Genomic DNA, 12,563 nt, shown 5'->3' on the forward strand with positions numbered 1-12,563 from the left:
GCACACGGTGGCATCATGGTCCAGGGGAAATTTGGAGACGCGAAGACCGGGTGCGAGGCAGATCATGTTGCCGGCATAGCTCTGCCCGCGCGCAACGCGCAGCATGTCGCGATTAACTGAGTTGCTCCAGAAGCGGCGTCCATCGATTGCCATTCGCTGTCGCTTGGGCGACTCTCGGAAGCCGATGAGCCCGGTGACGGCGGCGGCGATGTGTCGATCAAGTCTGGCAAGTCATCGTAGTCATCGGAAGGGACGATGCGCGCGTACTGCGGAGAAGTCTGGAGTACAAAGTGACGGCAAGCAGGACCAGGCCTGCGACTGCGTAGATGCTCCACATGCATGTGTGGGGTCGGGCTCGCTCGGGCCTCGGCGAAGAAGTCTCCTTGGCGCTTGGCTGCGTGACTAGTTTTCATAGTGAAAACCGGCGATTTCGAAGCGCCCACGTGGCGGTTCGCGAGAAGGAGGGAGAGCGTTTCAGGGGGCTCACGGCAAGGACACCGACCGAGGGGGGGGTCGGTCGTCACACCTCCCGCCGCCGAGAGAGCGACCGACCGGAGGGGGGGTCCGGTCCACCTCGGGGGCAGACCACCGACCGGCGGGGGGGTCCCCACGAAGTAGGGGGGGTGGGTACAAAGTGACGCTCGTATCAGCGGTGCCAAGACATCCGTAAAATTGAAGCGAAGAAAGCGCCAAATCCGTGCTTTCGGGAGCAACTGAGGGAAAGCCGCTGATCGAGCCCAGCGTGCCCGCGGCCGCCTCCCGCGCAGCACCGCCGCTGGGGACGACACGCTGCGGAATCGGATCGGCCCATGCACCGGGCAAAGAAGGACGCTGCAGATGAAGCGGTTGGAGAGGCAGGCGGCGTCTGCCGTCACAACGAGTCCCAGCGCTGGTTGGACATGCGCGTCGGCTCGCCCGAGGACTGCTGTCGCGACCCTCCCGTCGTGCCGCAGCCTCCGACGAGCTCTGCAACCGAGGAGAGTGAGGGTGCGCCTCCCCTCACTGCTGGCCTGGCTGCGCACCGCCCCACAAAGCACCCCCTCGAGCATCTCTACAAGTACAAGTGCAAGGGCGACCTTCTCCAAGTCGTCAACGCGCCCGGCGGCTCCGGCAAGACTTTAGCCTTGGCCACCCTCCTTGCGGAGCAGGAGGAGATCCACTCTCGGTCGGCAACGTGGCAGCTAGTCGCGGGACTCGGTAGTTTTTTTTTCTGGCTCTTAGCATGAGCTGCGCCCTGTGTCCGACCCCTTTTGCGCAGCAACACCTTAAACTTTTAGGCCCTCCAAATTCGGGTCGGAGCGTAGCGGAGTGGGCCCCGAGGGGGAAAGGGCGACGGACGCTTGCGTCCTAGCCTCCAACAACGCCTCCCCGGCGCAGAGGGGCCCCGGCCGGAGGGATGCACAACCGACCCACGCGACGCCCGTGGGCACTTGGAGCACTTGGAGTGCAGTTGGCAGCCTCACATCCAGGGCCGGGGAGCTAAGAAGCGCACCCAGCGGGCCGGATGATCGGGATCGGGTTGCGGGCAAGAGAGCCCTAGCCCCGGGGGTGCGCGTTCGCAGGGAAAGGGCCATAAAGTAAACACGGGTCTCCGAGGGTTAGCCCCGCGTACCGGGTTTCCCCTTAACTGCAGGACGCCCCCTCTACTCGGAGCTAATGAACACCACACTGCACGCCCCACACCACACCACTCTGCATTCCACTTGCGCAGACACTTGAGTAGACCCCCCCGCCTGAGGGCTCACCCCTCGCCTTCCCAGGGTCTCAACCCTCCTTGATTCGCTCTCTTGCTCGTCTCCCGAGCGTTATGCGACGACCGGTATGGTCGTTTCCCTCGTTGTTGGTGTCGCTTCCTCCGCTGCCGCCCTTCACCGTGGGAGAAAAATATATTTTTCCAAGCCCCGCCGCCATGTCGTCACCGTGGAGCGGCGTGGCCCGCCTCGCCACCTGCAACGAGAGTGCCTTCCACGCCACCACCGAGCCGCTTTCGATCATGGTCAAGCTGGCCTACACGTCCACTTCTGGTTCGTACTTCAACGCGAGCGAGGCCAACGCCACCGTGGCTGGCTGGACGCGTGCTCTGACCGCCAATCCGCCCGCCGGCATGCGCGCGCTCCTCTTCGTGCATCCTGGCACGCGTCGAGCAGTTGTCGCATTTCGCGGTACCGACCTCAACTCCAGCGGCGTCTCCGGGCAGGCAGACGCCTGCGCCGACGCTGCGCTGGGCGCGGCACCGCTGCCCGCCTTCTGTGGACGCTTCGACAACCACACGCTCGATTACCTCCCTCGCGCAGTCGAGTTTGCAGCGCGCGCCACCGAGGTTTCAGCCGTCTCGTGCCCGCGGTGCGACCTGCTCTTCACCGGCCACTCTCTCGGCGCGAGCCTTGCGATGATGGTGGCCGAGGTGCGGGCTGCGGCGGGCAGCGGCGCTGCGGCGGGCAGCGGCGCTGCGCCGCCGCCTCCCGCGGTGGTCTTCTCCGCCGGAAGCTGGCGCGGCGCGCTCCGCCGCCGACTCGGCATCACGCCCGCGAGCTCGGCCGCCGCCGGGAGGCTCTTTGCCCTCGCAGACCGGTGGGACCCGGTGCAGGAGAGGGCAGCCCCGAGAGCAGAGCCGAGACGAGATGCCGTTTGCCTACTCCCGCTTCGGGAGGAGCTGACGAGCCGAGGCGGTGCCGTGATGAGCCGACGGCGCCCGTAGGCGCGCGCGACGGCCGACGCCGGCCTGCTCGGCGAGGCTTGCCTTTGGGAGACGGGCGGGCCGCCCTCGGGCTGCGGCGGCTGCTGGGCGGCGGGCGGCGGGGTCGCTCCTCCGCCGGGGTGGGAGCGTGTGCCTGCGTGTGAGGCCTGCTTCGAGCGGACGCACGTCTACCGGCACTACCTCGACAAGCTGCTGCCAGCCCCGCGGCCGAGGTGCCGCCCGCTCGAGGATGGACCACTTCCGCCTCCTCCGCCGCCGCCGCCGACCCCGCCGCCTCCTCCGCCGCCGCCGACGACCCTGCCGCCGCCTCCGCCCGAAGAGCGGCACGCCCTCGCCATGCCGCCTCGCCTGATGTGGGGCTGGGGCCGCCGCGTGTCGGGCTATTGCGGCTCCGCCTCCATCCAGTCGGTCGCCCTGTACTACGGCGGATGGCTCGCCAGGGCGGTAGTTCCGTCCCTGACATGTCCGAGACCTGTCCTCGACGCGCCCCGTAGGCAGCTGGCTCACGCAGGACGCCGTCCGCGGCGAGACGGGCGGGCACGACGGCGCGCACCAGCTCGGCGCCGAGGGCGGCTGCTGCGACTCGGTCGCGGTGGCGAGGCGGCTCCGACTTAACGTGACCGCGTGGGACCACGCCAGCGCGCTGCAGCCGCAGGCTCCTCCCGCCCCCTACCCCCCCCCTTCGCCACCCCGCTTCGCCCCGCCGCCCCCACAGCCGCCGCCCGACTCGGCTGCTCCGCCTCGCCCCGCCACCCCGGAGCCTGCCCTCCCCCCCTTCCTGTCACCCCTTCCTGTCCCGCAGGCCGCCGCCTTTGCTGCGTGGCTGGCGCGATCGGTCGACGCGGGAGAGCCGTCCGTCTTTGGCGTGTACATGGCGGGCGAGGACAACCCTCACCTCGACCACATCGTGCCGCTGGTTGGGTACGTCGGCGTGCTGGGCAGGCCGACCACGCTGCCGCACACGACGAGCCACACTCCAGCTGGCTTCACTCCAGCTGGCTTCACTCCAGCTGGCTTCACTCCAGCTGGCTTCACTCCAGCCAGCCGGCTTCACTCGTGCCTGTGCACTCGTCGCAGGCCGGCCAAGCTCCTGTACAACGACCTCCACTCCAACTCGACTCTGGTCGCGGACCTCGCCACCTTCGCCAAGGACCGCGCCCGCTGCCGGCGCGCCCCACCCTGCCGTGCTGCAGCAGCCCGAGCGCTGCGGTCCACCGCCGCGTTGCTCCACCCCCTCGGCGCTGCCTCAGGCGCGCCCTGCCGTGGAAGCAGCGGTTCGAGTACTGCCTCCCCGCATCCGTGGACTACGGCTACCGCGTGCACGGCAACCACGACCCCGCCGGCGAGCTTCTGCCCGCGCGGCTGGTCGTCGCCGCACGGCGCAAGCGCTTCCCTGCGCAGAGGCCCCCTGCACGCCTCCGGATGTGAACAGGTCGTCTCCGCCTGGTACGAGCCCGACTACTCGCGCGAGGACGGCAAGCACGAGCCGCCCACGCCGCTCGTCGGAACGCTCGCCGTGTCGGGCCTCGCGAAGGGCGAGCGGTACGCGATACTCCGGTGCGACCCGCACACCGCCGCTGCCGCCGCTGCCCTCGCCTCTGGCGTCACCGACCTCCGTCGCCCCCGCAGGTACACGAGTGCGTCTGCCGTCCCGGCCTCCGGCTTCCTGCGCGCGGGCGGGTGGGCGGCGCGCACCGATTTCGTGGCGGAGGGAGAGACGCACGAGCAGCGCCTGGTCTTCATGTCCAATAGCTCGCAACTCTTTCGCTGCGTGGTGCTGTCGGACTCGTCCCCTGCTCACTAGCCTGCTCATGTGTGATCTCCGCGGCCGGGCCCACAGCGCTCGTGGGGCCCACAGCCACACTAGTCACTACATCTCGGAGACCCCGGTACGGCTCTAACACACCTGACCGAGAATTGGATGGGTGCGTACTTCGGGTCTTTGCCCACGATCAGAGTCACCAGTCACGTACCTCTCGCACAATAGTCGGAGTCACCCCGCGTGCCGAGACGTAGATATCTAGAGGTCTACTGTTGTGTACGATATTTGTACATTGCGCTCTTGTTTGGGGCTCTTTGGCAGCAGCTCACAGCCCTCTTTTTGGTCGGTTTATGGTGCTAAAAATGCGAAATTTTCTTCGCGGGGCTCTGCCCCGCACCCCGCTGGGGCTGCCAGCCCCAGACCCCAGGGCTGGGGCTCCGCCCCAGACCCCAGGCTGGGGCTCCGCCCCAGACCCCGAGTTAGGCGCTGTCGGCGGCCAGAGGCCGAGTTACGGCTGCAGGCAAAAGTCGCTCGCTGCCGTCTGAGCTCGAAAAAAATCGCGATCTATGCGGTAGAGCCGCGTACTTAGCCGCGTAACAGGTCTACGAACCGCACCGGCGTTGTGTGCCCCCGTATCATGAAAAGAATGAATAACGAGAAAATGGTGTCCGCGCGCCCGACACGGAGCGTATCGGTGACAACGACGCGTGGCTGTCCTACCAGCACCCGGTAGGAGCGGTCGCTCACACGTCCACCGACGCCTCCCTCTCCAGCTCGACGCCGTCCAATTCGCGGTAGAAGGTGCGCTGCCGCAAGAGCGCCTGCAGCGCGGCGGCCTCCACGGACGCGCGCCGGCCGAGAGACGACTTTGGCCGCTTCGGCGCCTCTGGGCCGTCGCGAGAGGTGCCGGATTGGGGGGCGGAGGCGGCGCTGCTGCTTGCCGCCTCAGACGGGAGAGAGACTGCCGGCTCGGCGTCGGGGCTCGACGAGGGTTCGGCGTCAGCGCAGCGTGCAGCAAAGAAGGCGAAGACCTGCGTCGCCGGCTCCTCTTCATCTTCCTCGTCCTCAACCTCCAGCGGCTGCGAGTCGAGGTCCTCGTACTCGCTCCTCATTCGACAGAGCTGCCGCGCCCGCAGGTCTGCATCGCGCCACACGCGGTAGGACTCGGCGTGCTTGGCGAGCCAGAGGGAGCAGAAGCCTGTGCGAAAGGACACGCGTGGTATGAGATCAGGGTGCAGCGCAGGGGTACAACACGAACGGAGGTGCCAGCATCGCAGGCCAGGAGCAGTCGCTTGGACGCCGACCGGAGGCTCGTTGCGTGCTCGTACTCGAGGGAAAGGAGGACAGCACGGTGGATGTCGGCTCCGAGGGCCTCGAAAGTGGTTGGCTGCTCGGCCATTCTCGGTGGCGGTTGAGCCCGGGAGCCCAACCGACCACCGCCGGTGCGAACCGGCAGCTCGCGCCCCGCCCTAGCAAAAAATTCTTTTTCGTGATGCGCTTCTCAGCTCCCTGGCCCTGGATGTGCGGTTGATGACTGCACTCCAAGTGCTCCAAGTGCTCCTCCGTCACCACCCTCCCCTCCGTGTGTGTGTGCGTGTGTGTGTTCACAGTCACCCTCCCTTGTCCCAAAAGTGCATGCCTTTCCCGCCGTGTCGGAGGCCGCACGGGCTAATCGGGCTTTCGCCATCCTCAGGGTCAGGTGGCGGCCGTGGTCGCGCACCACCGCTGGCGCCCACAGCCCCTCCGCCGCGACGGCAGAGAGGAAGCACGCGAGGTCGGGCGGGAACTCCGTCTCCGAAGCGCCTACGGGACGGTTCAGAGAAGGTTCAGCGGAGAGGGCGCCAAGTTCGGGCGGCACCTGCGCCTCGTGCTCGCGCCGCGGTCGGTGCACTCGAGCAGCACGACGGTCGAGTCGAGCGACACGCGCCTAGGGGGAGGGCAGGGAGGGTGCTCACAGGCGGCGGACGATCCCCGGCTTTGAGGAAGCGCGGTGGTGGCGTCTCCCCGTGTGTGGAGGGCCCCTCCTCGCTGGCGCCTCAGTGTGCGGAGCAGGTCGCCGTGCGCAGCCGTGAATCCGAGGATGTCGCCGCCGCAGATGACGTCGTACTCTGGGTGCGGCAGCGATCGCTCGTCCTCCTCGTCGCCCCACAGCAGCCTCGCCACCACGGGCGGCGCGGCGCCAAATGCGCCCTCGTTGCGCGCCACGTTTTCCCGCGCGAGGTCGAGCAGCGTGCGACTCGGCTGCGACACGTTGGTGGGCAGCTCCTCGCCGGGGTAGAGGAAGGACGCCTGGTCGGTCAGCGTCGCGTGCGCGCCCAGCAGCCCCGCCGCAAGCCCCACGCCGCCTGTGCCCGCGCCAAGCTCGAGCAGCCGGAGTCCGTCCAGCGGGCGTCTGCCGTCGCCGTGCACCTCGAGGTAGCGAACGAGGCGGCGCGAGCCGCCCCACAGCCGGCCTCCGGAGCCGACATCGTGGCCAGACCACTGCGTGATGTGCAGCACGGCCCCACTGGTGGCGAGGCTCGTGCTCGCCGCGGCGAACATGGAGAAGGTGAAGAGCTCGAGCTCGTCGCTCAGACGGTGGCGCAGTCGCCTCAGCCACGAGCCGGCGGCGGGCGCTGCGCGCCGCAGCATATACACAGAAATATGCCGAGAATCGGGCGGGCTGGGCGATGGCGGGCGGGACGCGGGCGGGACGCGGGCGGGACGGCGACGGCGTGCGAGGCGGGTAAATTCGAGGGGTGTAGGAGGTTGTATCGGTGGATAAAATTCTTTTTCCACTTAGCAGGCTTGGGTTTGCTCGACGGTCGGGCTACAAACCACGCCTGCGTGGATCGCGTGACACCAATCCTCGCTACCCAACGCGGCCAAAGGATATCCACCTCGAGACGAGAACAACCGCGCCGGCGACGCTGAGCCAGCACAATGGCCATCTGGCTAGCGCAGCTATTGCGTCGCTACCTGCTACTCTGGGTCTGGTCGCTGGTTTGGCGTGGCTGGCGCCGGCCACTCGAGGCGCACGACCTGCCTGCCCTGCCTCCTGGGCTGACCCAGTCCGATGCCCGTCTCGCGGCCGAGCTCTGGTGGTCAGATGGCGAGAAGGCAAACCGACGATCTATCGTCGGCCTCACGTGGCGCTTCCACAGGCGCGAGTTCCTCGCTGGCATCGCGATGAGCTCTTGCTATGGACTTTGCAATGTCGTGTTGCGGCCGCTGCTGCTCAAGCTAACCATCGAGCAGGAGAGGAGTGGAGATGAGATCAGGGAGAGAAGGCGAGAGGGAGCGATAACGAGAGCGAGACAGCGAGCACGAGAGAGCGCGAGAGAGAGCGAGGAGAGAGAGAGGAGAGGAGAAGAGTGACCGCCACAGACAAAGTACCGAACAGAGGAGCGACGACCCCGCTGCGCTCACGCCCGCGGTGGAGCAGGTGGCGGCCGGCGTGGCGCCGCTCCGCTCTGTGGGCCTCATCTGCGCCATCGGTGCGTCGCTGCTCTTCGAGGGCGTCTGCGCCGGCGCCTCACGGCGTCGTCCGTCCACCTGCGAGCGGGGGCTGCTCACATGGACTGGCGGCACCAGGCGCGTCGCGACACATGCTCTCGGATCGGCTCTTCAGCGCGGTGTTTGGCATGGCGCGGCGCTCGGGGCAGCGCTCGCGCGACGTGAGCGTGCGGAGAGGCTGTCGTGCTTTCCGCAGGCGTCGGCGCTCGTGCAGCGCAAGGCGGTTCGTGTCCGGACTGGCGTGGGCGGCGGGAAGGTGCAGGCGAGCACGCTGATCGGGTCGGACCTGGTGCGAGCGATGGAGGCGAGTCGCCTGCGCCGGTACCCTCCTTTTCCCGCTGCAATCGCGTCACGCTTGCTTGCAGAGATAGTCGCTCTGCCAGCCAGAAACTTTCCGTGCACTCCCTGGAGCCGTCCCGCAGGCGAGTCGCTACCTCTGCCTGCTGCCGATGAGCTCTTCGGGCCTGGTCGGCGGCTGCGTGCTCCTCGTGCTCTCGCTCGGCTGGGCGGGCGTGATCGGGATCGCCGCCATGGAGCCTCCTTGCGCCGTCCGCCTCGACGCGAGCACGGCGCGCACTACCCTAACCTTCTCCGGGCCCTGTTGTAGGTGCTCGCCACTTGCCTCAACTTTGAGCTGGCGCGACGCATCAAGGCCACCGAGCGGCTCGAGATGCGCGCGGCCGACAGGCGCCTCGCCCTCCCCCTACCCCGTGGCTGCGGCGGAGGGGAGGAGCGAGAGAGGACTGCCCCAGGCGGCTCGGGCTGCTCCGGCTCGTCATCGGCGACATCAAGCCGATCAAGCTCCTGTCGTGGGAGGAGCAGTACATGGACGCCATCGACACGGCACGGCGCGGGGCGAGGGTCGCGTGCATGCGGCCTTCCGCGAACCTTCACGGAACTTTCCTCTCTGTAGGCGCGGCGGGTCGAGGTCGGGTACATGCGCCGCTTCCGCATCCTCTACCAGGGCCCCGCCCCAACGCAAACCTGTCACGCCCACAGCAATTCTCGCACGCTCACCCAACCCCGTGCCCTCCCCCCCCCCCTCCCTCCCTCCCCGTCCCTCGTTCCAGGCTCGACGCAGATTGGGCGCGCCGTGCCTTTCCTCGCCGCGTGCCCCGCTTTCGTCTACATTTCGCAGGCGAGAAGAGCCGAGATGTAGCCGAGATGTGCTCCGTGGCTGGCGAGCGTGACAGGATTGCGAGAGCGTGACGCGATGACCACAGGCGGGAGGAGGCTTGCTCGACGCCGCCGACGTATTCGCTGCCCTCTCCGTCTTCACCTCGCTGCGGATGGCGCCCGACCGTGCTCAGCCGAGCGGCCAGTACCGCGGCCAGATTGATCGTGACAGCGTCGCGATAGGCGCTGATCATGCTCCCGACCGGCCTCGCCGAGTGGGCACGCATCCAGGTCTCCTTCGCGCGCGTGGAGCGGTATCTGGAGCTTCCGGAGCACGCGCCCCTGCCGCCCCTTCCGCCCCTCCCGCCGGCCACGCCTGACGCCGTCGGAACGCCGCCCCTCGAGGAGGCGGAGGCGGCGACCCCGCGACGGGACCTCGCGCGAGCCTCACCTAGCGACGGGGCGCCGTCGTGGGAGGCGACGCTCGAGGGAGGGGCAGCCGGCACGGCTCTGGCGAGGGTGGACGAGGCCGTCTTCGCCTGGAGTGAGGGCGGCGGCGGCGGCGGCGGCGGCGGCGGCGGCAATGGCAGCGACAGCGGCGGCGGCGGCGATGATGGCAGCAGCGGTGGCGGCGGCGGCGGCGGCGATGGCGGCCGGTTTCTCCTTCAGGTCGGCAGCGGCGGGCTCGAGGTGGGCGGAGACGAGGTCGTCGGTGTGGTGGGGCCAATCGGGAGTGGAAAGTCGTCGCTGCTTTGTGCCGTGCTCGGGGAGATGCCTCGCCTGGCAGTCGCCGGCAGCGGGCGCATAGCAGACGCGGCGGGGCAGGCAAGGGTTTGGCCGGCGCAGGCGGCGGCGCTGGTTCGCTCCGTGTGCTACGTCCAGCAGCGGCCGTGCGTCCTGAGCTGCTCGATCCTCGAAAACATCACCTTTGGCGCCCCGCTACGGCGCCTTCGGCTCGCGCGCGCCATCGAGGGGGCGTGCCTCGGACCCGACCTGCAGCAGATGCCGGCTGGACTGGACACGCTGGTTGGCGCGCTGCGTGGCTCTTCTCTGCCGGTGGGCGGCGGGACATGGCTGTGATGGGAGAGCTTGGCCGCCGTAGGAGAGCGCGGCGTGACCCTCTCTGGCGGTCAGCAGATGCGTGTCGCTCTCGCGCGTGCCCTCTACCAGAGGCACCCGCGCCCTCTCCTTCCGCCCGCAGCGGGAGGCAGGGGTCCAGCCGCAGCGGATTGGACGGTCGCTCGCTGCTGTAGGCCGGCGCTGCTATTTGCCGACGACCCGCTGGCGGCGGTGGACGCGCGGGTGGGTGCGCACCTCTTCCGCTCGCTACGCGAGTACGCGACGGGTGAGCAGGGGCGGGGCGGCCTCACCCGCCGGCACAGGCTGTGGCGTAAGGTCTGCTTGCCGCGAGTAGGCGGGCGGGCAGTTGTCCTCGCGCTCAACCAGCTCCATTTGGCGAGGCGCTGCTCGCGGCTCGCGTCTAACGAGGAGGGGTCGCCGCGAGATGCCCCGAGGTTGAACGAGATTCGCCCGAGATTAGGCTCGTGGTCCTCGAAGCTGGACGCATCACGGCGCAGGGTCCTTCAGCGGAGGTGGCCACGGACCACCTGTCGGCCTTCCCGTCTCCACAGGGCGACGAGGCGGGGTCTGCGGCATCGGTCGGCGATACGGGGTCCGAGATTGCAGAGGCGGGCGCTTCGCCTGCAGAGGCGGGAGGCGCGCTGGGGGAGGAGAGGGACGGCGCAGTGGCCGAGCTGAGCGTCGCGGCGGCGGTCGAGTGCTCGGTGGCCGCAGCCAAGCTGGGGGCGCCGGCGCAGCGGACGGCGGAGGCGCGGCGCACCGGACACTTCAGCGGGTCGACGCTCCGCCGCTACCTCCGCTCGTTCGGCCGTTGCCACTTTGCGCTCTGCTGCGTGCTGGCGGCCGCTGCGTGGGGTCTGAGGCGCTTTTGGGACGGCTCGTCTGCTCGCAGACAGAGGGCATGACGCGGCGCCCTATGACACCACGCATAGGCCTGATGGGCTTCAACGACCGCTGGTTGGCCGACTGGCTGGACCATAACGAGGAGGAGGCCGAGAAGGCGGCCCGGGGGCAGGGGGGAGGGAGGGGCGGCGATGGCGACGGGCGGTACATCGGCGTGTACGTGGGCGGCACGGCGCTCTTCCTCTTCTTCCTCCTCGTCTCGTCGGCTACGGTGCAGGTGAGCTGCGCGCGGGCTAAACCTCGGGCGATCTAGCGTGATCTCGGACGCGTGTCTCGGACGATATGGTGCAGGTGGGCTGTGCGCGAGCCGCCCGCTCGCTCCACGCGGATTGTGTCGCCAGCCTGCTGCGCGCGCCGGTGCTCTACTTCGACTCGACGCCGAGCGGCAGGCTCATCTCCCGCTTTAGCTCGGACTTCACCACGGCCGACAGCGCGCTCGCGCAGTTCGGCGACAACGTACTACAGTTCTCCGCCACCATCCTCGCCTTCTTCGCGGTGACCGCCCCCACCCGCGCCCCTACTGTGCGTGCGGACGCTCCTCACGCCCTAGATCACCCAACGTCACTCGAGTTTACACGAGATCGGCCGACTCAATCTAGGTGATCGCCCTAATCATCCCGTGGATGCTAATCGCCGCGGTGGTAATCGTGGCGCTCACGGCGGTGCAGCTCGTCGCGGTCGAGAGGAGCCGCGAGGGGAGAGGCGGCGGGTGATTCCCAGGGGCGCGTCCGTGACGCGTCCATGACACGTCCATAGGTCCAACCGTGAGGCCAAGAGGCTGGCGAACACGGCCATGGCGCCGGTCCTCACTGACGTGGCCGAGGCGGCCGAGGCGGCCGAGCTGCTGCGGCATTGCGCCTTTACCAAGTGGGACGACGACGAGAAGGAGGAGTGCGAGGGGGAGGACGAGGACGAGGATAGCCCGCTCGCCGAGGCCTCTGTCGCCGACGGCTACGCGCCCCGCTTCGTCCGAGAGCGTTTCGACCGGCACGTTGACGAGTTCCTCAGGCTCAACCTGGTCACAAACTCGCTCCAGAGCTGGTCCTTCCAGACTAGCTACTTCGTCAGCCTCTTCTTCTCGGTCAGCGCCGCCGCGGCCATCGTGCTGCAGGCGCGCAGTCCCCGTCCACACACCCTTCTTGAGCCCGAGACACAACCGAGAGAGGGAGAGGGAGAGGGAAAGGGAAAGGAAGCCATTCCGCCCGTCAGCGAGACGTGGACTGCTGCAGGCGGATCGCCTCTCGCCCGCGGAGAGCGCGCTCGCGCTCAACTACGCCTTCGCGCTGCCGTATTTCCTGATGTTCTTTTCCCTCAATGTTCTGCAAGTCACCGCCGCGCTCACGGCGCTCGAACGGCTGCTCGAGCTGCTCGACCTCCCGCATGAGCCTGCGTGGCGCGTCCCCTCAGTCGACGACCACCTCCCTCCCCGCTGGCCCGCGACGGTCCACGGCCGCAAGGGCGGAGCCATCGAGTTTTGCGGCGCGAGCTTGCGGTGCATTTTGGCCGCCC

At 68.5% G+C, this 12,563-nt stretch overlaps 3 protein-coding genes across 3 annotated transcripts in view; 2 read left to right on the forward strand and 1 right to left on the reverse strand.

Moving 5' to 3' along the window:
- The first annotated feature begins 2,285 nt into the window (after positions 1 to 2,285).
- Positions 2,286 to 4,765, forward strand: EMIHUDRAFT_424528 (hypothetical protein). The gene is made up of 7 exons (XM_005775817.1): positions 2,286 to 2,587; positions 2,699 to 3,122; positions 3,193 to 3,353; positions 3,501 to 3,865; positions 3,949 to 4,063; positions 4,131 to 4,255; positions 4,328 to 4,765. The coding sequence occupies exons 1-7, from the start codon at positions 2,390 to 2,392 to the stop codon at positions 4,500 to 4,502; spliced, it is 1,563 nt and encodes a 520-aa protein (XP_005775874.1). The 5' UTR covers positions 2,286 to 2,389; the 3' UTR covers positions 4,503 to 4,765.
- A 438-nt stretch (positions 4,766 to 5,203) lies between these two features.
- Positions 5,204 to 7,091, reverse strand: EMIHUDRAFT_239621 (hypothetical protein; the record flags this gene model as incomplete). Its single annotated transcript, XM_005775818.1, has 4 exons — positions 5,204 to 5,658; positions 5,891 to 5,975; positions 6,181 to 6,263; positions 6,416 to 7,091. 4 exons carry the CDS (start codon positions 7,089 to 7,091, stop codon positions 5,204 to 5,206), a joined length of 1,299 nt encoding a protein of 432 aa, XP_005775875.1.
- A 291-nt stretch (positions 7,092 to 7,382) lies between these two features.
- The window catches only part of EMIHUDRAFT_458008 (hypothetical protein), a gene marked incomplete at both ends in the record, with an annotated part of 9,531 nt that continues 4,350 nt past the window's right edge, over positions 7,383 to 12,563 (forward strand). The window contains 17 exons of the mRNA XM_005775819.1: positions 7,383 to 7,704; positions 8,034 to 8,116; positions 8,152 to 8,244; positions 8,378 to 8,562; positions 8,708 to 8,816; positions 9,179 to 9,208; positions 9,315 to 9,590; positions 9,741 to 10,127; positions 10,206 to 10,416; positions 10,486 to 10,564; positions 10,612 to 11,006; positions 11,084 to 11,271; positions 11,346 to 11,549; positions 11,654 to 11,763; positions 11,811 to 11,921; positions 12,063 to 12,135; positions 12,284 to 12,460. Coding sequence (XP_005775876.1) covers positions 7,383 to 7,704; positions 8,034 to 8,116; positions 8,152 to 8,244; positions 8,378 to 8,562; positions 8,708 to 8,816; positions 9,179 to 9,208; positions 9,315 to 9,590; positions 9,741 to 10,127; positions 10,206 to 10,416; positions 10,486 to 10,564; positions 10,612 to 11,006; positions 11,084 to 11,271; positions 11,346 to 11,549; positions 11,654 to 11,763; positions 11,811 to 11,921; positions 12,063 to 12,135; positions 12,284 to 12,460 — 3,033 coding nt within the window. The remainder of the gene's footprint in view (positions 7,705 to 8,033; positions 8,117 to 8,151; positions 8,245 to 8,377; positions 8,563 to 8,707; positions 8,817 to 9,178; positions 9,209 to 9,314; positions 9,591 to 9,740; positions 10,128 to 10,205; positions 10,417 to 10,485; positions 10,565 to 10,611; positions 11,007 to 11,083; positions 11,272 to 11,345; positions 11,550 to 11,653; positions 11,764 to 11,810; positions 11,922 to 12,062; positions 12,136 to 12,283; positions 12,461 to 12,563) is intronic.

The sequence above is a fragment of the Emiliania huxleyi genome, assembly GCF_000372725.1.
Source record: "Emiliania huxleyi CCMP1516 unplaced genomic scaffold EMIHUscaffold_292, whole genome shotgun sequence".
Taxonomy (NCBI): domain Eukaryota; phylum Haptophyta; order Isochrysidales; family Noelaerhabdaceae; genus Emiliania; species Emiliania huxleyi.